The 23,961-nt window shown below is 42.7% G+C and overlaps 1 protein-coding gene and 1 pseudogene across 2 annotated transcripts; one reads left to right on the top strand and one right to left on the bottom strand.

Moving 5' to 3' along the window:
- Positions 1-1,324: 1,324 nt before the first annotated feature.
- Positions 1,325-2,078, bottom strand: LOC123256034 (annotated as a pseudogene).
- A 10,665-nt stretch (positions 2,079-12,743) lies between these two features.
- On the top strand, positions 12,744-23,301 carry MAF1 (MAF1 homolog, negative regulator of RNA polymerase III). 2 transcript variants are annotated; one of them, XM_044669600.1, is made up of 8 exons: positions 12,744-13,201; positions 14,354-14,501; positions 19,803-19,931; positions 20,068-20,233; positions 20,449-20,570; positions 21,999-22,118; positions 22,268-22,405; positions 22,680-23,301. In XM_044669600.1, the coding sequence occupies exons 2-8, from the start codon at positions 14,419-14,421 to the stop codon at positions 22,699-22,701; spliced, it is 780 nt and encodes a 259-aa protein (XP_044525535.1). In that variant the 5' UTR covers positions 12,744-13,201; positions 14,354-14,418; the 3' UTR covers positions 22,702-23,301. The 2 variants fall into 2 exon arrangements, with proteins under 2 accessions (XP_044525535.1, XP_044525542.1); XM_044669607.1 differs by lacking the exons at positions 12,744-13,201; positions 14,354-14,501 and adding an exon at positions 15,189-15,415.
- Positions 23,302-23,961: the final 660 nt, after the last annotated feature.

Genomic DNA, 23,961 nt, shown 5'->3' with positions numbered 1-23,961 from the left:
ATAGATTAGCACTTAACAAGAAATAGTAAATAACCATAGTAACCTAGTGTTTGACAAACCCTAAGATCCAAGCTTTTTGAAGAACTCACTATTCCAGAAAAACTGCTGGGAAAACTGGAAAATAATATAGCGGAAACTAGGCACAGATCACTCGTGACATATACTAAGATAAAGTCAAAATGAATACATAAACCATACAAGATACAGAGAATATTATAAGATATAAAAAGAATAATCTTGATTATATTAAGATTAAAAGCTTTTATATAAACAAAACTAATGTAACCAAGATTAGAAGGGAAACAACAAATTGGGGAAAATGTTCATAGCAAATTTCTCTTATAAAGGTCTAACTTCTCAAATTTATAATAATACAAGCCATTTCCCAGTTGACAAATGGTCAAAGGATATGAACAGTTTTCAGATGAAGAAATCAAAGCCATCAATAATCATATGAAAAAATGTTCTAAATCACTTTTTTTTATTTTATCATGTTATTAGGAATAATTTCAAGTAGGTTATGAAGAAACTAATTCTTTATTGAGTTTGATGAATTTTCCAAAATCTCTTAATGAAGATATGTTCACCAATAAACAATAAAACATCAGCTGAACTGTCATACACTGGGCAAAAAGTCAGGCTGATGCCCAAAGCAAAATGCAACATAAAAAAGATACACTAAAGGAAGACAATCTGCTGAGTAGGAAAAGCCACCTCAGTAGCAACTTTTTGCCACCAGCACAGAATTAATTATTCAAATCCAAATCACACCAAGAGAAGCTAGGCTGGTTAATAAAAAAAAAGGTTCCAATGGCCTTCAGTGCAGGAAGTCTGAAGAGTGTTTTAGAGCATGTTCTTGGCTGGCAGCAGCAGATATTAGAAAGTCTTTTTGGTAAGGGAAAGAAATAAATACAAATGGAATGCTACAATTTGAAGTCAGCAGACTGTCCAAGGAATGACATAAGGTATCAGTAAAGTAGCAAGGGGAAACTTTAAAACATTATTTATCGGGGCTCAAAAACATCCAAAACATATTCATTTAAAGGTTGTCACAATAGCTATGCCCAGGCATTTAGGCCAAGGGAAGTAAAATCAGAAGAGTACACTTTTTTTCCAAGTTAAGGAGAATCTTTTTTTATTTTTAATCCAAGTATAACTGCTATAATAGCAACATTAAACTTGGTAAACAATAATTGGCAACAAAATAAGTTTAAATGCTGTAAAATCCTGCCCAAACCAGTTCCAAGATACCGTTTAATAACCAAGACGCAAACTAATTTTCTTGCAACAAGCCTAGACCCAATTCTATCAAACATGTCCTTGGTTAGTTATCCAGTTGGATTTGACGTTTTGAGAGCTCATTTGACAGCCAGTCAAGACCCTCGTACGGACCGGTTCCTTGTGTAGCACAGGTAGCTTGAACCGACCAAGTTCTGTTAGGAAGGGACTGCAGCCCTAGTTTATCTGTCATTCCGCTGATCGCCACGGCATTGGGCAGATCCTGCTTATTTGCAAAGAGCAGCAGCACAGCATCCCGCAATTCATCTTCCTGAAGCATTTTCTGCAGCTCTTCAGCACCTTCTTGAATTCTCTCACGATCATTACTATCTACCACAAAAATAAGACTCTGTGTGTTTTGGAAGTAATGCCTCCAAAGAGGTCTAATTTTATCTTGACCACCGACATCTCAGACTGTGAAACAAATGTTTTTATAGTCTATCGTTTCCACATTAAAACCAATAGTAGGAATGGTAGTGACTATCTCCCCTAACTTCAGCTTCTACAAAATAGTCGTCTTGCCAGCAGCATCCAAACCAACCATCAGGATGCGCATTTGCTTCTTGCCGAAGAGGCGGGAGAAAAGCGATGAGACGGTGAGACCGATGGCGCGGACGGGAACGGACGGGGGCGGCGGGCCCCGCGGCCCGGGCGGCGCTGCTCTAGGCTTCCGTTCGGAGGGTGGCCCCGGTGCGGCCTCGACCTGACTTTGGGCCGGCGGGCACCGGCGGCGGCTCGGTGGGCACTCGGAGGAGCTGGGGCGCTCGCGCTCGACGCCTTGCGTTTGGGCTCTGCCACATGACGCGGCCGTGGCGAACGAGAATCTCTAAATCACTCTTGATTAGTGAAATGCAAATTAGAACAACTCCGAGGGATTGGCCAATATGACAGAAAAATAAAGTGATAAACGTTGGAAGGAAAGTGGCAAAACTGAGACACAAATGCATTGCTGGTAGAGTTGTGAACAGATCCAACCCATTCTGGGAGGCAATTTGGAATTATGCCCAAAAGGATTATAAAACAATGCATACCCTTTGATCCTGTAATGTCACTACTAGGTCTGTATCCCAAAGAGATTTTTTTTAAGGGAAGGAAGGACCTACTTATACAAAAATATTTATAGCAGCCTTTTTTTTTGTGGTGGCAAAATATTGAAGATTGAAGGGATGTCTATGAACGGGGGAATAGCTGAACCAATTGTGGTACATGTTGGTGATGAAATTCTATTGTACTATAAGAAATGATAAGATGATTTCAGAAAAAGCTGGAAAGATCTGCAGGAACTGATGCAAAGCAAAATAAACAGAACTGGAAGAACATCATACACAGTAACAGCAATATTGTACAATGATTACTTGTGAAAACTTGGTTACTCTAAGCAAAGCAATGATCTGAGACAATCCTGAAAGACTCATAACAGGGAATGTTATCCACCTCTAGAGAAAGAACTCTTGGAGTCATCTTTCACATCAGTGTATTTATGGTTTTATTTTGGGGGTTTTGATTATCTATGAGTGTACTCTTGCAACAATGACCAACATAGAAGTGTTTTGCATGACAATAAAAATTAAATTTAAAAATGAACACATGATTTAGAAATAAAGGGTAATATTATAAATAAATCAGAGGGGCATAGAATAGTTTACCCATTAGATCTATAGATAAGGGAAGAATTTACATCCAAGCAAGACATAGAGAACATGACAAGCTGTAAAATAGATAACTTTGACTACATTAAATGAAACATTTTTTGCACAAACAAAACAATTGCAAACAAGATTAGAACGTGAAGGGATTTCTAGGACCAAAGAACAATGAAAGAAATGATATTGCCACCCTGCTGCCCTGGATCTCACAGCAAAAGCTAGGATTCAGTAAAAACAAAATATTATTGCAAAGGCATTTTTCTTGTTGTGGCAAAATAAAAAAATACTCATGAATTAACAAGTCCCAACTGTCTACCTTTAAAAAATAAGAATTGGTGGGCACTTCAAATTTCAAAAAGTCTATTCATTGGCAATATAGCTAAATTCACAAATGAAATTGGGTCTTTACTGAAGGTGCTTGACCTAGGCTTCCTAATTAGCATTACAAGCATCCATAGCCACAAAAATAGACCTCTCAAGGTAGAGTCTTTCACTATTGACCTAGGGTTTCCCAGATCCAAAGTCACTGAGAATCTTGATTCTCGCCTCTTCCCAAACTTCCTTATCAACTAGTCACATAGCCATAAAAATATGAGCTTTTCCTATAACAAGAATTTGACTAACCTGTGTTAAAATTGAACTTTGTATCTTTGATGTAACCATCTATATTGTTTCCCCTGCCTACCACAGATGTCAATCATATAATCATTGTGTATTGGTTGGCTTAATAAAAGGTCTCAAGCTGGAGCACCAGAGAGAGCACTTTTCCAACCTCTATTCTGGCTCCTCATGTCTTTCTTCCTCTCTCTCTTTCCCCCTTCAAGTTAGTTGTACCTCCCCAGACAAAGGAATCCTGCCTGGGCCTGATTACACAGTGGTAACAGAAGGAAAACAACAAATGGGAAAAAAAAAAAAATTTTATAGCAAGTATCTTACTTCATACCTATTAGATTGTCTAATATGACAAAAAAGGAAAATTCATGTTTTAGCTTGTAATTGATATTAAAGTATCTGTGGTAAATCTACCTATTGATCAGCCTAGCTATTATATGTGTATATATATGAACATATATAGTTACATAAAATATTCTAAAATGTCAGGTAGTATGAAAAAGAGAATAATACTTGCTTTCGAGAAGTAAAAACATAATTTAAGCCAATATATAAAAATAAGTAATGTCAAAAGTTAAGCAAAAATATAATAAGTAAATGAATTATAAGCTTAATAAAGGATCAGCTCTCTACTTGAAGGATATTTTTAAAAATTAAATTAGTATTTTCTATTCTTAAAAAAAAACTAGTAGTTCCATGTTAACAACTATAACTATAACAGCAATAATGTTATGATAATCAACTATGTGTGACATATCTATTATCAGCAATGCAAGGATTCAGGACAACCCCAAGGGACTCATGAAAGAAAGGCTATCCACCACCACAGGAGGAACTTACTGAGTCTGAATGGAGACTGAAGCATACAATTCTTCACTTTATTTCCCCCATGAATTTTTCTCATGTAAGTAATATAAATCTTCTTTTACAACATGATAAACATGGAAATATGTGTTATATGATAACACATGTACAACCTATGTAATACCTGTTGCCTTGGGTGGAGAGAAGGGATGGGAGGGAAGGAGAGAACATGGATTGCAAAATGTCAGAAAATGATTATTAAAAATTCTATTGACATGTAATCTGGAAAAAACACGTAGGCTGGGTTTGGCTCTTAAATTAATGGATGACATGAAATGTTGATCAGAATGATTAAAACTAGGAAATCTATGACTCCTCCACTACCCTATATCTCTGTCAAAATAACTTCACATTTATAGGACATAAGATATTCAGTATGCTGTATATGTGTATAGCTGTAGCTATGTGGTTTCTTACACATAGAAACAAATGAAAGGAAAACAAATGGCTGAGGTTTCCACATGGAACCTTCCACCTAACCATCTCCCCAAATTCCTCTTGTATCCATAGGTCATAGAAAGGGAATAAGAAGAGAAGATAAAACAAGGGAAGCTAGAGATTTCAAGAATGGAGCTATCTTCCCATCTGGCTACACCATCTGCTGTTTCTAATAGCTGCCAGTCCCTACTGCTTTGGACATACATCTACTATGACCCTTTCTCCAATCTGTGCCTTAAGAATGTTATGGATTTGGGGAGCACTGGTTTACAGTTTTGGCTCTACCTCCTCTAGCCCTAGCCATCAGTGGACTATTATGCTTTTGAGGCAGCTCCTACCACCCAACATCCCTAACTTCCCAAAGGTATGTCTCTTGACAACATTTTAATTAGCAACCTGTCAACTTGGAAAAACACAGAACCACTATAGTAGTCAGCAAGACCAAATCTTTAATCAAGATAGGAGACAAATCCTTAATAACCTGCCACCAAACAGAGCCAAGCACTAAATACCACACAGAGCCAAATCTTTGGGACTCTGGGGACAGTGTCTCTGGGAAATTCACTGCCAAAGATGATATTCCAAAGAATAATAGAACTTGGGGACTTATGCCTTTTGGGGAAATTAAGTACAGCAAACATACACTGATAGGTTGCAAAGAGGCTTGGGAAAGAGGCTGGGGTATCAGGGAGGATCTTAAATTACCTGGTTAGAGTCAGGTGCTGATCTTCTTGGGAATGAATCTCTGACACAATGGGGGAAACTTCTGAAACAAAAAGGATGATAGAGGATTTGAGCTTTCTAACACTCCTATTCAGGACACTTAATGGATGCTTGGTGGTCCATTGTTCAGTCTAAGAGAAGGTCAGTTTGAGACTTCCCTTAAGGCAAGTTCCCAAGTGACTGGTATGAAGAGTGAATCAAACTCTCTTTGTCTATCAATCAGCAGCTTTTAAGTTAATCAATCAAAAAACTTAAGTACCCCTACTTAGTACCTTACCAGTAACTAAGTATGAGAGTTCACAAGTCACTTGCTAGAGTGGGTGACAATTCCAGAGGTCACTGCCCAACCCCTGGGCAGTGTAGGCAAATTGAGAGACTGCAATTGGTTCCCATAAAGTGGGGAGTGACAAGAAATGACAGGTGAAAACTGCTTTAAAAGACCAGCTCAAGGATTCAGTGATTCACTCTATGTTGGTGAGTCGGGCTGGAGGAGGACTCTTTCCTTAGATCTTGAGGTGGTGAGTGGAGTGATTCCTTCCTTGGTTCTTTGGTGAGGAGACCCTCTCGATCATTGGTGCTTCAGTGGGACACTCCCTTCAGTGTGATTTCTGGTGATATTCTTGACTAGCACTGTGCACTGAAGGTTCTGGGGGGATTCTTCAGCATCTCCTGGCTCTTTGAATTTTGGCTTCCTAATTAGGACTTTGGATTCTGGTGAGATTCACTTCAGGATTCACATTTGCGGTCTAGAGACATTAGGATTAAATTTAGGGTATTTGTAGCTAGGCAGTACTTTCTGTCTCTTTATATTTTTCCACTTTTCACTCTTTGTAAATAAAACTGCTAAAGGTAATTTTGACTTAAGCTGTAATATTTTTAAATCGGCAACCACAATATTATTTTAGAATTCTCATATTTAGCGTAAAACCTAAATTTACATTCTTACCCCGGGGCAAACTTTAGGTTTCCCAAAATATAGTTGACTAACCCTAGCACTAAACTAGCCACTAAGAGACCGGATTAATAGCTAGTATTTATAGAGTACTTTAGGATTTGCGAATCACTTTACTTATCCTAACTTGGAGCATAAGGGGTATTTAAAGAGGGCTAGAATTTCTGTCATGAGGGTTTGCTGAGCCCTTTTCAGGGCTATTCATCTCTGTCTTTATATCTCCCTTTCACCCAGCTCTCATCTTTGGCTCCAGAAAGCTGTAGTGGATACAGTTGCCCTACCCCTGGAAAACTATCTCAGCAGACGGGCCAAACCAGGTTGAAGGTAACTGATGGATTACAAACCTGTCAATGAGTTAGCTCATGTCTACCCCAAGCACGTGAAGGTGCAATAGGTGGATAAGAACAGTTTGTTCCAGTAGCCACGAAGGTGGCTGAAACAGGCACTAGGGAGTGCTTAGAGTCTGGTGAGACATCAAAGAAGCAAAGATCATCCACTGTATCCTGGGCCATCTTGATTTTTGCCTTGCCACTGGACTTTGAATGTTCTGGCAGAGAGAGTAAGCTTATGACTTTGTGTAATTCTGCCTCACTTAAGCCCAATTCATGCACAAGTCAAGATATCATCCTATAATGTCATTGGTCCTTTTGAAAAATGAAGGACAAACAACAATCTATGCTACATCATGTGAGCCACACAATAACCTCATGTTGTTATTGTCATCATCCCCATATATAGATGAGGAAACTGAAGCTGATGGAGATTACGTGATTTGTCTCTGGTCATGCACTGAATCAGTATTTAAGTTAGATCTTCATGACTGTCAGACTAGGAATCAAACCACTTCTCCATCTGGTTGCCAATTCCTCTCAAAGTCTTTTCAGAGCAAATAAGAGAAAAACAGAATTACAGATACAAGTGTTCTACCTTAGGAGTGAAAGGAGTTTCTCTTCCATTGTAAACACACTTAGGGAAATTCCAGGAAGGGGGAAGGGCATTGAGATCATCAGAAATATTTTTTCCAGCTTCTCTTGAATCATCATCAACAACAAAAACACAAGGGTTGGGGGGAAATAATAATATACTTAATATAATTCAAATAGATAACAGGTGTTAGCAGAGATTAAGGAATTTGAACTTTATTAGGCCATAGACAACTGCTTGAAATTTCTGAATTTAGGAGAGACAGGACCACACATAAGAATTAGAGATATTGTGGGTTTAGTTCCAGATCACAACATTAAAGTGATTATCAAAATAAAAGCAAGTCACATTAATTTTTTCCCAGTGCATATAAAAGTTATGTTTACACTATGCCATAGTCTATTAAGCGTGCAATAGCACTATGTCTAAAACAATGTATACACTTTAGTTAAAAATAATTTATTGGAGGGGCAGCTGGGTAGCTCAGTGGAGTGAGAGTCAGGCCTAGAGACAGGAGGTCCTAGGTTCAAACCCGGCCTCAGCCACTTCCCAGCTGTGTGACCTTGGGCAAGTCACTTGACCCCCATTGCCCACCCTTACCAATCTTCCACCTATGAGACAATACACCGAAGTACAAGGGTTTAAAAAAAACAAAAACAACAAAAAAAAAATAATTTATTGCCAAAAAATGCTAACCATCATTTGAGCCCTCAGCAATTTGTAATCTTTTTGCTGGTGGAGGGTCTTGCTTCAATATGGATTGCTGCTGTCTGATCAGGTTGTTGTAGTGGTTGTTGAAGAGGGGTGGCTGTGACAGTTTCTTAAAATAAATAAAATAACAATGAAGTTTATCACATTGGTTAACTCTTCCTTTGGTTGACTCTTCCCTTCACTTTAACACAGAGGCCAATGTAGGGTTATTAATTGGCCTAATTTCAATATTGTTGTGTCTCTAGGAATAGGGAGAGAGACCAAGGAGAGAGAGGGAGGTGAATATAAACTGGTCAGTGGAACAGACAGAACACACATGATATTTATAGATTAAGTCCTTTGTCTTACATGGTGGGCAAGGTGCCCCAAAACAATTATAATAATAATATTAAAGATCACCATAACAGATATAATAACAATGGAAAAGTTTGAAATATTGTGAGAATTACCAAAATGTGACACAGGGGTATGATGTAAACACAGGCTTTTGGAAAAATGGTACCAATAGAGTATATTCATCAACTATGTGGAGTTGACACAAACCTTCAATTTGTAAAAAATGTACTTTCTGTGAAGTGCAATAAAAACAAGGCATGCCTGTATCTAAATATAAGGATGCTCTTACAGAAAGCTTTCCCTAGAACTGAAATACAACACTCATTTTGCAGTTGGGGAAACTAAGGACAAGAAGGGACAAAGACTTGTTCAGGGTCACAAAACCAGCTTGGGGTCAATTAGGGACTTAGGCCTAGGACTGGGGCTTCAGTGAGGAGAAGGAACACATTTGAATCAGAAACTAGAAAAAAGGAGAGAATGAGGAATGATGGCAAAGGATTTTGTGATGAAGAGATATAGCAAGGAGAGACGAATGAGCACACTGCAAATAGTTTATTTTCCTAGTTGATCAATTAATCAATAAACATTAAGTGCTTATAATGTGCCAGGCAGCTAGGTGGTACAATGGATGGAGTACTAGGTCTGGAGTCAGGGAAGACTCATCTTCTTGAGTTCAAATATGGCCTCAAACTTCCCAGCTGTGTGACCCTGTTTGCCTCAGTTTTCTCACCTGTAAAATGGGCTGGAGAAGGAAATGGCAAAGCACTCCAATATATTTTGTTAAGAAAACCCCAAATGGGGTTGTAAAGAGCTAGACATGACTGAAAAATGACTGAACAACAACAACAACAGGCACTGTACTAAGGGCTGGGAATACAAAAAGGCAAAAGATAGTCTCTGACATGAAGGAGTTTAATCTGATGGGGGAGATAACATATAAATAAATTATATATGCATATATGTGAATGTGTGTGTATATATATGTATATACATATACATGTATATGTATATGCACATATATGCATAAAAAGGAAATAATTAAGAGGGAAGGCTCTGATATTAAGAGGGTTGGGGAATGCTTCCTGAAGGTGAGCTTTTATTGGACATAAAGGAAGTCAATAGTCAGGGAAGAGGAAATAGGGACATAGGGGACAGCCAGTGAAAATGCTTGGAGATAGAGTGTCTTTGTTGAACAGCCAGGAAGCCGGCATCACTGGATTAAAGAATATGTATCAAGTAGTAGAGTATAAGAAGACTGGAATGGTAGGAAAGTCCCAGGTTATAAGGCCTTGAATACCAGTGGATTTTAAATTTGGCCCTGTTAACTTAAAAAAAAAAAACTATGAAATAGTTAGAAAAATCACTCTTTAAGGAAAGAGGTTCAGTGCTTTCCTCAAGGCCTCCACACAGAGCTGTGTGCTACATACCCATGCAGAGTCCTGAGACTTTGGTTGCTCTGGTCACTGACCCCTGGGAGAGCCAACCCCACTAGATTGACAACTCCGAGGAACAAAAGAATTTGGGGAACCTATGTGCCATTTGGGAGATCCAGGGGCCGGGAATGATTATTGACGTTATCATAGCTGCAAGGAAATGGGAGTGTCAAACTATAGAGACTGGATACAATCATGCTTGGGAAAGGAATCATAGGGTGTAAGGGAAGGGGCTACTTACAGTGGATAAAGGGTGGTCCCTGCCCAGGTGTGGGTCTTTTTGGGTAGGGGTCTCTGATACAATGGGGAAGACTACCTAAGACAAAAAAGAGTATTTAGCATTTGTTTACTGGGATTATCATTTACTTTAGGGTCTATTGTTCAGCCTGAGACTAGCTAAATCTGAAACTTCACTTGGGGTGAACTCTCTCCAGAAATTGGGGTCTCCACTTACAAGCTAACCCTAAACTTGAGGTTCATAAGATTTTACTAGGCTACAAGTTTGGGGGTTTCTAGATTTCATGTTGACAATACTGAAGGCAAAGGCAGTCCCTAAAGATTATTGAATGTGTTGGGGGGGGGGGGGACATGGTTGGATCTGTGCTTTAGGAAAATCACTTTAGTAACTGAATGGATTGGAGTGAGGAGAGACTTGAGGAAAGCTGACCCACCAGTAGGCTACTTCAAAAATGCAGGTGCAAGGTGGTAATGGCCTGGAGTGGGGGGCAGTGTCAGAGGAGAAAAAGAAGCATATTCAATCAAAGGTAAAATTGACAAGTCTTGCTTTGTAAGGGTTGTCAGCTTGAAATCTGGAGACCCCAAGTTTGCCCCGTCCCAAGATAATTTGCTCTAAGGGAGGTCACCATCTTCAAAGTTTCCCCCATGATATCAGAGATCCGTTCCCAAGACGATCAACACCTGTGCAGGGACCAGCCTCTTAGCATAGTTATAAGTAGAACCACTCCCTGATACCCCAGCCTCAAGGGCTATGGTTTCTTTCCCAAGCCTGTTTGCATCCTGTTAGTATAGGTTGGACCTCTCATTTCCATTGTAACCATGGCAATATCAATCAATCATACTTCCCTGTTCCTTAGTTCTCCAAATGGTATTTAAGTTCTCCAAATTCTATTGTTCTTCGGAGATATCATCGCTGTAGGCCCTGTGAAGTTTTTGGTGCTGGGTTCTGTGTAGCGGCCAACTATTGGACCTATCCGTTTCTTGATTAAAGACTTGGGTTTTTTTTTTTTTTTTGACAACTTTAGTAGTTCTGTGTTTTTCCCAAGTTAACAGGACTTAAGATATGGGAAATGAGAAATTTAGGAATCCAAGATGTCTCTTCGTTTGTGAGCCTAACAACGGACTTGGAAGATGGTGCTGCCTTTATAGTAACAAGGAGGTGAGGGGATGGGGTGGGAATGGTTAGGGGGAAAAGATGAATTTAATTTTGAACATGTTGAGTTTAATACCTCTACTAGACATCCAGTACCATAATAGGTTGGAGAAGTAAGATTGGAGATCAGCAGAGATTGAAGCAGGAAAGGAAATGGTAGAAATGGTAATTAAATCCTTAGTAAAGTATGAGGCAAGGTTCTCTGCTGACAAAAGAGAGACATGTGTGGGACTATTAACCTGGAAAAATACAGAGCTACAAAAGTAGTTATAATAAGGGGATCTTTAGTGGGGTAGCCAGATTAATCTGGGAAGACACAAGAACCACAGTCCTGGGAAACTAAAGAAAAGGGGGAGCTTAAATCGATTTTAGAAAAGGGGGTGGGGCAACAGGCTGGTTACCAGAGTTTTCTGAAGTTTAGGAATGATGTAATAGCCATAGTCAATGAAGCTTGGGAAAAATGCAATAGTCAGAGGCTAGGGTGCCTGAAAGGTACTTAAGGCTTTGTTGGTGTTTAGCTAAATCTTGGCTAGATTGGCAAGGTACTTCGGATTGGCTTTTTTTCCCCTTTAAACTCAGTTCTAGGGAAAAAGCAAACCCAATTTGTAGTTCAATCTTTGTGTTTGGGGTTCTTTTGTTTTCACACACAGGGAAAGAGTCAACCTGGTGATTACTTTGTCAGGACTCTTAAGAAGAGAAAAATTTGGAACACCTGTATGAGGAGTGTGATGACAAATCAAATCAGGAGTACATACAGGTTTAGGGGGATGGGGGTGGGGGACTCCAATTGAGATTAGCTAACAGATTTGCAGTGGACATAAGGCCATAGGTTTAGAGAAAGGAGGATCCTTAGAGGCCATGGAGGGCTAAGCAACAGGGCTAAGTGACTTGTCCAGGGTCACATACCTAGTAAGTTATCTGAGACCATATTTGAACCCAGGTTCTCCTGGGAAGAAGCTGTAACAAGATAAGGGGGAAAGAGATTCAAGAGAAAACCGAATGAAGCCAGGGTGGGGGCGATGGCCTAGGAGTGGAGGTCAGACAGAGGGGCTGGGATAGATGAGGCTGCGAGATATTGGCTCCTGTTCCGGCTGGCCGGCTATCGCGGTTCTTTCTGAAAGCCAGCATTTGAGAGTTAACTGGGTTTATAGAAGCGGCAGCCAATGCTCTTTTGGTTCCCTCTTGCATTCTTTGTCTCCAAGAGTACAACCCGCAGGCGCGACCCAGCCCACTCCTCCCGCCCCTTTCTAGTCCCAGAGAAGAGTCTGTACCTAAAGCACACAGAGAAAGGGTGGGAACGGATAACCCCGGAGACGAGAATGGCAAGCCGAGCCACCAACGAGAAACAAGGCAGGGTCCGAAGACGCAGAAGGAAAACTACACCAATATGAGAGCTCCCTTCCCAGACAGACCAATCAGTGGGGCGGGCGCACAGGCTGTAAAAAATGATGAGCAGGAATAACGACCAATAGCTACGAAGGACGTGATGAGAGGCGGGGACCTAAGCCAATGGGAACAGGCTAGTTAGACCAGGGCAGGAAAGAAGAGACCAATCATCAAGGCCAGATCCGTGGTGGGGGAGGGGCCGGGCCTAGCGGGCGCTTGTTGTTCTCGGGTTGAGGGAGGCAGAGGCGGCTTCCTCTGTTTGTCTGTCTCTAGCAGTGTTGCCATAGTCGGGCGCTGAAGGCAGTCAGAGCCGGATCGGTGGTAGGGCCATGTCGCGGAGGTCGCCCGCAGAGGCGGGCGGGACCCAGAGGAGAGGGCTGTCGCTGCGAAGTTTTCCTCGGTTACAGCGCGGCCCGAGTGGAGGCCGCAGCGTCGTAGCCCCTAGAGACTGAAGAGCCTCTCGGACTCTGGGATTTCCTGGTACCGTGCAGCTGGACGCCTCAGTCAGGTTGGTGTAGCTGACGCCTCAGTAGCTGTCTCTGGACTACAGCTCCCAGCAGCCCTCACACCCATCCTTCTCCCTTTCCAGCGCCGCACTGCCTCCTGGGAGTTGTAGTTCCAGGGAGGCGGGGCTTGACCTGGGGGGTGTGCCCGGCCTAGGCTCTGGGAGGGGTGAGCTGGGAGCGGGCTCCTGGGAGGCTCCGGTTCCTTTTCGTGCTAGCGTATGGCGCCTCCTCCTTTCTCTGGGGAGTCGAAGCCGGTACTGTGGAGATCTCCAAGTACTTTAAGCAACCTGGCGTACCAATCCAGGTAAAGGAGATTCGGCCCTACTCATTGTGGGGTGGGATGGAGGCGTCTTGGGTTGGTTGGTGACCGACTTCCTAGGGTGTGGCCTTCGATTTCCCTTCCCCTCCCCTGGCCCCTGGAGTGGGGACAGCAGGTGTCCAAGTCCTCAGGCCCTGCCCGCCCTTTTGCTGAGCCTCTAGACGTTTATGGACAACTTCCTACACTGCACCCTCCCATCCCTCACTCCTCCTCCCTAACCCCCCAGGCTGAGCAGCACCCTGGGGTGATAGAAGGATAAGATAGGCAGATAGACGTATATATATAATCTTTTCATACATATACACTAAGAAAAGGAGGGAGGAGTGGCTGTCAAAGAGGTTTTGTAAGTGCTTGGAAATCATGGTGAAGGCTCCCGTCATTGATTGGCAGAGAAAGAGACACTCTAACCAGGACCACACCTCCCCATTCCTCTTGGTAAGAGGATCTGCCCTCCGTGATACCGGAGCCCTCCAGTAGGGGAGGTACTAGGGTTCTGGCCTCTTAGGGTGTAGGGACGAGAAGGGAAGTTGGCACTTGGCCCCCCTGCCTGCTGTTCACTCCACAAGGTCTGGGCCAGGGCCAGGTCTCTGCTTGTTTACAATTTTTCTACTTAGAAGGCAGGCAGCTTGTGTGTTTGGGGCATGGGAAGCAATAGGCTAGACCCAAGCCTGGCTGGGATGGGTGAGGAGACATGATTCCTTTTCTTTGGGACTAGAAGCACAGGGTTCCCCTGCCATGGTTGGGGTAAGTGGTTGTGGAATTTTAACAATGATCTTCCCTACCCCTCTCTCAAAACAACTCTGAGCCACAGTGACGGGCCCCATGTACCCAACAGGCACACTTTCTTTGCTGCCCTAACCCAAGGCCCTTGACTTCCTTGGCCCTGGCCCCCCGCAGAAGATGAAGCTCTTAGAAAACTCCAGTTTTGAGGCGATCAACTCCCAGCTAACGGTGGAAACAGGTGATGCCCACATCATTGGCAGGTGAGGCCTTCAGCCCCTCAGGGTCTCTCTGCTTTAAGGGGAGGCACTTAATGAAACAGGCTCTGGGGTTCCTTTCCCTATGAAGGCAAGGGAAAGGCAGTGTGGTTTGTGCCTCCACCCTTCCATTTCCTTCCTCTTACTTTTACCTTCCCTCCCTACCATTTCACTCACTGCAGCCTTTATATCTTGTTTCTAAGGCTAGGTGCTTTTAAATTCCTAAATCTAAGGAATTGTCCCATAGAATCCAGTTAGGCTAAACACATGAAGAAGTAGAGTGGTGTTAAGGCAAATAGAAACAAGAGCCATTAATCTGTATGTATATAAGGCTCTCTGGTGGCCACATGTTGATTTAGTTTTAAATGTAATATTGTCTGTGGCTTATTATATTTTTATTTATGTTATTAAATATTTCCCAGTTACATTTTAATCTGGTTTGGACTGTACTTCAGAGTATTGAGGGCTGCTGTCATATGTTTGGCATCTCTGGGGTAGAAGAATGCCTATCTTAGAATCAGGAAGAACTAGCTTCAGATCTAACTTTTGACAATGAGTAAGACTTCTCTAGGTCTCAGTGTCCTCATCCATAAAATGAGGGCATTGGACTTAAGTGGCCTCTAACATCTCTTCCAGCTTGATCTATGATCCTACAATCCCACAGAACCCTAATCCTTGTTCTTTTTTTTCTCCTCTCTGTTCCAGGTACTGCCTCCCAACAATATATCTACCATCCATTCCCTCTGTATGTGTCTATCTAATTTTCCATCTTCTATGTGTAGCTAACTCCCATGTTTGGTTCCAGGCTTGTAACCTTTTCTTCATTCCTGTTTGTACCCATTTACTATCTCTTTGAGGATGTTTAGGCCCATTTCAGATTCATCACCTATATCAGCTCACAGAATGTTAGAATTAAAAAGGTACCTTGAGTTTAACTTCCCATTCTTCCCTTCCCTCATTTTATAGCTTGAGCAGCTGAGACCCAGTAAGGGGAAGTTCAATTTATCAAAGATTTATTAAGTCCTTGCTTTTTTGCAGATTTCTGTGATAGGTGTGGAGAAGACCTAAAGTTGATAATTTAATTAGCCAATATTTGTCAAGTGCTTACTGTGTGTTATGCCAGTAGCTAGAAATTAAAAGACAGAAAACAAGTCTTTTCAAAGTATCTATATTCTATGAGGTGAATACAGCATGTAACTAAATTAGTAATTATTAGGTAACCTGAATAGGACTAGGGCATGAAGAACTTGAGAAATCAAAGATTTCAAAGAGGAAGTGACACTTGAGTTTAAAAGAAAATAAAGAATGTGAGAGGGGGCAGCTGGGTAGCTCAGTGGATTGAGAGTCAGGCCTAGAGACGGGAGGTCCTAGGTTCAAATCTGGCCTCAGACACTTCCCAGCTGTGTGACCCTGGGCAAGTCACTCGGCCCCTATTGCCCACCCTTGCCACTCTTCCACCTATGAGCCAATACACAGAAGTTAAGGGTTTAAAAAAAAAAAAAAGAATGTGAGCACTGGAGGTGAGGAGAAAAGTACATTTTAATGGTGGTGTGGCTTCTGCAAGTAGTTAAAGACTCCTGGAGACAGAATACCAACTTTGTGTTTTATAATCTATTTTGCCTGGATTATGAAGGAGAGTAATGAGCTAGGAAGCTGGCAAAGTTGTGAAGGGCCTCAAACACCAAGCTTAACAGTTTGTATTTTAACCTAGAAAGAATAGGGAGCCCTTGGAGACTTTGGAACATGGGAGTAAAATGGTCAGGAAGTAACAGGTAATAAGTCCTAGGAAGATAATTTTGGTGTTTCTTGGAGGGGTAGGGAAAATGTTGCGAAATTTCTAACTGCAAGAATGCAAATAAGGGAAACTAAGTCTCCAAGCCAAAAAGAAATAGGTTTATTGAGAGAGGGACAGTCTCACAATAAAGCCAGATCTCTGGTCAAAACTAAAAGATCCCAAGCACTAGGCCTTCCTTTATACCCCAAGAATATCATAATTTATATACCAGTACAGAAATAATCCAAGACAGTGTTAAAGAGAGATGTAGATTGGTTGACATAATCAGGAAATACTTGTCATTGGTAGAAGAAGTCACTTGATGACTTGAAAGTCAGGTGATAGACAATGGAGGAGTGGGGGAGCCTGAACCCTACTTTCTAAACTTGATGATGTCAATGATGATGTTTACTAAGGTGACCAAGGAGGAGGTGCCAAGCCCCCAAGCAGGGCAAAAAGCCTGTAGATGTATATTAGGGTGTATACAAAGGTGTCACCAGGCTTTTAATGGAGGCAAAAGCCTCTATGCTAATGAAGGCCAAGTCACAAATTCAAGACCATGATTGCTGAGGATGTATGATACAGCAAGTTAAAGGCTAAGGTTAAAACTGAGGCCTATGCGAACAATGATTAGCTAGGTTAAAGCAGTTATCTTACTTAATTTTAAAACCTTAGAACTTATACTAAACGGCCTACTATTAAAATCATCACTTATGCTAACATTATTTAACTATCCTAGAATTACAATTATAATTAACTTAATACTACTGCTAACATTTAAAATCTAACCATCATAAAAGAGAGGGTAAGGGATTTTTTCACTCACAGAAAAATCAGAAATAGATCATTTAGCAGGTTATTATAACAGTCCAGTTATAAAGTGAAAGGTGAAAGATGAGACCAGAGTTATGGTAATAGCCATGTAAGTGAAAAGAAGACAGATTAGATATGATTGAGGTAGACTTGGCAGTTATTTGGATATAGGAGGGTAGTAAGAGATAGGGAAGGATTAAGGAATATTTTGAGATTGCAAACTTGGGTGATTGTAGTTCTCCATCACAGAGATAAGGAAGTTAGGGGAAGGACAATGAGTTCAATTTTGAACATTCAGAGTTTTAGATGTTGATGAGACATCAGGAGGGAATGTCCAGCAGACATTTAGCATTGCATTTAGTGAGGCAGGAGACAAATTAGGCTTCGATATATAGATTTTGGAGTTATCTGTCTAGCAATGATAATTGAACCCATGGAAACTGATGAGGTCATTAAGAAAAAGAGTACAGAAAGAGAAGACTGTCTTGAAAGACATATTCATGGTTATAGGATGGGAAATAGATAGTGAATTAGCAAAGGAGTGGTCAGATAGGAAGAAAACTGAGAGAGGGTACTGAGGCAAGGGAAGAAAGAAGAGATGAGCAGCCATGTTGAAAGTTTCAGAGGTCAGAAAGGATGACTGAGAAGAAACTGTTAGACTTAAAATAGACTGCATAGTTATGGAAGAAAGGCAAAAGAGAGAATAGGATAAAAGTTTGAGGAGATAGCAGGTTCAAGGTTAAATTTTTAAGGACTGGGGATACTTGGGCCTATTTTTAGGCAGCCAAGAAGAAAATTGCACAAAATAAGGAGACTGAAGATGAGAGGGAAGTAATGATCGGAGATTGGATTAAATTCCTAGAGGCAGGGATTAAGGGCAGAAGGCTGTGCCTTGACAAACAGGGTCCCTTCTTCCTCAAGAGTTTACATCAAAAGAGGAAGATACCACCTGTGTGATCCTGGACAGGTCACTTGACCCCCATTGCCCACCCTTACCACTCTTCCACCTAGGAGTCAATACACAGAAGTTAAGGGTTTAAAAAAAAAAAAGAGGAATAGACAGATGAAGGAAGATATATAGAGTGGTTTTGAGATATGGAGGTGGGATGTTGATGAGGGAGCTCACAAAATGGACAGCTTCCACACAGTAAAATAGTGAGGTGATTTGATAGGAAGAGATCAAAATAGAGTAGGGAGCTGGAGATTTAGAACAGCTGATACAGAGAATGTGGTAGTCAGTCCTATAAGATCTTGCAAAAGAATTATTGTGTGGTAGTGAAGTCCCAGTTGAGACCATCCTAGTACAGGTCCTTGCATAGCTTCCTAATGAGTTTTTCTGCTTCTAATCTCTCCCTCTACACATATGTCCTTAGTATCCAGAGTAATTTTCCTTACTCATTGATACGGTCTTGTTACTTCTATGTTAAAAAATGTTTATTGGTACTTTCTTGATTAATAAGTGAAAGTCAGACTCCCCTTTCTGATTATTTAAGGCCTTCTATAACGTGGTTTCACTTTGCCTTTCCAGTCTTATTTCATATTATTTCTATCTGTACTCCAGTAGATCTGAACAACTCTCTTCTAAATACATCCTGCCCCAGACCACTTTTATATCCTACTTTTGCTCAGATAGTTCCCTATGCTTTGACTGTCTCCTCATTCTTTGTCAGTGGAATTCCTGCCCATGTTTTCCAGCTCAACTCAAATGTATCTTGGACCTCATGTGGTACTTTATAGGATCATAGATTTAGGACTAGAAAAAAGATTAAAGTCTATTTTGACGGGCAGCTGGGTAGCTCAGTGGATTGAGAGTCAGACCTAGAGGTGGGAGGTCCTAGGTTCAAATCTGGCCTCAGACACTTCAGAGCTGTGTGACCCTGGGCAGGTCACTTGACCCCCATTGCCTACCCTTACCACTCCTCCACCTAGGAGCCAATACACAGAAGTTAAGGGTTAAAAAATAAATAAAAATAAAGTCTGTTTTGATAGTCCTTTGTTTTATAATCCCTGAAGGCACTTTTTTTGATTAATATTAAGATTAGGGTGCTAGGAAATACTGTGGATAGAGTGCCAGATCTGGAGTCAGAAGACTTTATCTTCTTGAATCTAAATCTGGCCTCAGAAACGTACTACTTGTGTGACCTTGGGGATTTCTTTTAATCCTTTTTCCCTCAGTTTCTACATCTGTAAAATGAGCTAGAGAAGGAAATGGCGAATGTGTTTCTCTGCCAAGAAAACTCCAAATGGGATCACAAAGAAGAGTCAGACAAAATTGATTCACATATTAATATCTGCATTTGTATCATTATCTCCCTACTAGACCCAAGATCTTTGAGAATAGAAACTTATATCTTTTTCATTGCCCAATTGTTTGTTGAATAAATGCATGAAGGGCTGGAGAATGAATTGAGGGGAATTGGAGAATACTTCCTGGGGATTGGAGTCCATTTGAATTGGGCTTTAAAAAGAGATCTTTACAAATTGTCTCAAGGGAAAATATGAATAAAGGCAGGAAAGCAAGATGGGTGTAGATGTCAAATTGTTTTATGACTTCCTTATTTTTCTTACACGATCTACTTCTTAAGGCTATTGGGAGAAAACTCTTTATAAGCTTCAAAGCTCTATAAATAGGAGTTGTTGTGGTTGTTTCCTGATTTCTAGTCCTGTGCTCTTTATATTCTCCTCCCTCATCTGTGGATCCCTCCCCCCTTCCCCCCCAGGATCGAGAGTTACTCCTGTAAGATGGCAGGTGACGACAAGCACATGTTCAAGCAGTTCTGCCAGGAGGGCCGGCCCCATGTGTTAGAGGCTCTGTCACCCCCCCAGACCTCTGGTCTCAGCCCCAGCAGGTATGGTCTGTCTTATAAGAAATCTGGTTCTCCAAGCCCTAGGGAAAGGGCACCCAGGGATTCTGAATCTGGGGGTGGCAGGTGGGAACTGCCAGAAAGGAGGTGGAGAAGGATGACCCAACCATGTCCCTGACAGGCTGAGCAAGAGCCAGGGAGGGGAAGATGAAGGGCCACTGAGTGATAAGTGCAGCCGAAAGACCCTCTTCTACCTGATTGCTACTCTCAATGAGTCCTTCCGGCCTGATTATGACTTCAGCACCGCCAAGAGCCACGAGTTCAGCCGGGAACCTAGCCTCAACTGGGTGAGGGGGAATAGCGGGGACCTTGAGGGGAGGGACTGGGCATTAGCTGGGGCAGAGTGTGTGTAAGGAGTATGGCTTTAGTGGTGGATGGATGTATAGACCTGGACCCTACCCCCATATCTTTGTCCTCTGGCCAGAAGTTGTTTTGTTTTGGAGATAAACAAAATATTCTTGTCATCCTTCTGCCTTCTCTATGTCTCCCCTGTGCCCCCCAGGTGGTGAATTCAGTAAATTGCAGCCTGTTCTCTGCAGTTCGAGAGGACTTTACTGCTCTGAAGCCCCAGCTCTGGAATGCAGTAGATGAAGAGATTTGCCTATCTGAGTGTGATATCTACAGGTGGGAATCCAAGAGGGATTTTGGAAGTCAGTCAGAGCATGTACAGGGAGCTGTCAGGACAGTTTGTGCACCTGGCCACACCTCGGCATGCTGGATCATCATCATTCAGGTCTTACTGTGCATGGATGTACTCACTTCATCTTTTTATACCTGGGGATTTATACCTTTCTGGTGTCCTGGACTCCTTTGGCAATCTGGTGAAGTCCATGGTCCCTCTCTAAGAATAATGTTTTTCAGTGCACAAAATAAAATTCATGGGATTACAAAGGAAACCAATTATATTGAAGTACAATTAAACATATTAAAAACAACAGAAACAAATGCATAAGTCGAAGTTAAGATTCCACTCTGTACACCTAATGCTCATCACCTTCCAAGCATTCAGATATACAGATATTTAGATGTCCGGCCCTCATTTGTCCCCTGAGTTAGAACTGCCTGCCAGATGTCTTCACCTTGATGTCCCATAGGCATTTCAAACTCACCCCTCCTCTGGAACTCATAATCTTTCTCCAAGCCCACCCCTCCTCTGTATAACTTCTTATATCTGCCCAGGGCACTATTATCCTAATCATCCAGATTCACAACCTCATAGTCATCCTCAACTTGTTATGTACAGTCATTTACAACTCTTTATCAAAGTTTTCTCCTCTTATAACATTATCCATCCTCTTATTTCCATTCACACAGACCCCACGTCTCTGGTGATGGTGACCTTTATCACCTGAACTATTACAATAACTTCCTAAATGGTCTCCATGTATCCTATTTCTCCCCTCTCTATAGTTACAGAATTGATGTTTTTAAAGCATCAATCAAGAAGGTCCAGTGCTTTCCTTTTACCTATAGGATAAAATAGAAACTGCTTGTTTAACATTTTAAATTCCTTCTCAATATGATTCCAGTCCATCTTTCCAGACTGGCTTCACATTGTTTTTATGATGGGCCTTTGAACTTCCTGAACCCAGTATTGCATCTTTAGTTTTAGTGCCTTCCTACAAATTTAGACTGAACCCATGGAATAGTCTCCTTCCCTTCAGCCTCTTCTAGTCTCTAGGGCCCTGAAAGACTCACACTTCAGGTGGCACCTGCTATATGAGAGGAGGCTTTCATTGTCCTATAGTTTGTTGGTATTTTCATCACATGGAAATTACTTTTGTATGTATTGAGTGTTTACTTAATATTGTCCATATTTTCCTCAGCAGACTATAAGCTTTCTGAGGACAGGAACTTTTATTTTTACCTTTGTGTACTCACTACCCTGTATAGTGCCTGGCTCTAGCAGATATTTAATGAAAAGCCATGCAGTCTTCACTTTACCCTTAGAACTCTCTTTGGGTTTCCCTACCCCAAATAAGAGGCCTGGGGTGGGGGTGGAGATGTTCTGGTACCCAGGGGAATCTCTAACTTTGTGCCACCCCCACCCAGCTACAATCCTGACCTGGACTCTGACCCCTTTGGTGAAGATGGCAGCCTCTGGTCCTTCAACTACTTTTTCTACAACAAGCGGCTCAAACGCATAGTGTTCTTCAGCTGCCGATCAATCAGGTCTGCTCTGTCCCCCATCCATTGAGCCAGTGCCTTAGTCCTTAGCTTTCCTCTTGGGGCCAGTTGGGCTGTTTATGTGTGGGAGAAGAGAAGGGGTGTGAGAGGTAGAAGGGGGTTCTAAGGTCCCATCTCGCCTGCTCCTCCTACAGCGGCTCTACCTACACTCGATTAGAGGCTGGCCATGAATTGGACATGGACTTGGGAGAAGAGGAAGAGGAGGAGGAAGAAGAGAGAGGGGGGAGCAGCAGTGAGGGAGCAGCTGAGGAGACCAGCACCATGGAAGACAGGTTTGCCTTCAGGATTGGGACTACTTTGCAGCACCTTCTCTCTCACCCTGGCTTATCCACAAGAGAGGGAAGTTTTCAGTAATCTAGCCTTTTCTCCACTTACCTCCCACTCCTTAATTCTGTTCCTTCTTGGCCCTGACCCTTCAGATACCTCACGCCCCTATATTTTTGGCTCTTTCCCCTCCTCCCTCAGCTTTTAGAGTTGACCATCTCAACTCCTTTTTCCCCACTTTCAGGCTCCTGACTATAATACCCTTCTGTCCTTTGTTCTTAGGCTCCAGGTGATCTGCATGTGAGAGAGTGCTGGAACCACTCATCTTCACTGCTCTTGGGCGGGGAGTTTTCCTGTCTGCTCCACCCCCACAGGCCCCAGTTGGCCATCCCTCTGCAACCAGCTGGGCTTAGCCCTCCTAGCACTTTGGCTCCAGACTGTGAGCAACTGACTCTTCCTCCAAACCTTTCCCATTCCTAAGGAACCAGCACCAGAGCCCCTGCCTTCTCCCTCATGCTGCCTAGCCCTGGACTCTTGGAGTAGGATTGAGTCCCACTGACTGTGTCCTTGGGGGGTGGCAGGGCTAGCTTTGACTTACTCCCTTGGGCTCCCAGATTGTATTTTTATATTTTGTACAGGGGCACTAGCTCCTCTTTTCCCCACCACACTCCACCCCAAGTCTCTGGGGGCTGGGGGGGGGGGGGGGATGCTGTTCTCTGGGCCTGCTGGTAGTAGTCTGGACTCTGGGCACAGCCTTCACCTAGTGGTGCTGGGGCAGGGCAGGATGGGACCCAGGCCCCAGGCCCCTCCTACCTCGGCCCAGCCCTGAAGGGCAGCCAGTGTGCACTGAGGGGTCACTTTGCTGCAGCTCTGTGTTTGTCTCCAATAAAGTTTCTGTGACTTAGCTTCGAGTGCCTGGGCTGGGTGGGGGGAAGAATGGAGTGGGGACATCTCTGAAGATGGTGCTGGATATAGATCGACCGTAATGGGTGGGGAAGAGGGATGAAGGTGCTGCAGAGACGGGAGGGGGAAGCATGGTCAAATTGGGTGGATAGTGTCCTCGAGCCTCATTGGAGATTTCCTCGTGCACGATTCTTTCCGTGGGGGGAGGGGGTCTGGTTCAGCGTCCTTGGGTCTCCTAGCAGCCAAGGGTGGAGCCCTTGGAGTGACCAGTACTGGCCTCTAGCTGTAGGTGAGTTACCGCGGGAGCTGATCCATTCATCTAAAAGCTTGGAGGGCTTTGCTACTGCCTTTTCCCAAACAAGACTATTGGGAGAGTAAGGTAGGCGAGTAGTTGATCCGTCTCCACCCGGAAAAGCACTGCCCGCCAGTCACAGTCACACGTGATTGGGTTCTGCCCCAGGATTGGACGCTGCTGAGGGAGGAGTTACAGAGCAGTCCACAGCAATGCAGGTTAAGGATTGTGGCGCTGTGAGCAGGGTAGTGGGGTACGCAGGTGCGCTCTGGCATGGTGCACTTGTGAGAGAGCCTGTGAGGGTATGACACCTCCATCCCAGGGGTATAGTGTGGGACAGGGTCCTAGGATTCGGCGCTGCTTATGGGA

Source organism: Gracilinanus agilis, chromosome 1 (genome assembly GCF_016433145.1).
Source record: "Gracilinanus agilis isolate LMUSP501 chromosome 1, AgileGrace, whole genome shotgun sequence".
NCBI lineage: Eukaryota > Metazoa > Chordata > Mammalia > Didelphimorphia > Didelphidae > Gracilinanus > Gracilinanus agilis.
The sequence above is the reverse complement of the archived record's forward strand: the minus strand, read 5'-3'. Positions and strand labels throughout refer to the sequence as shown.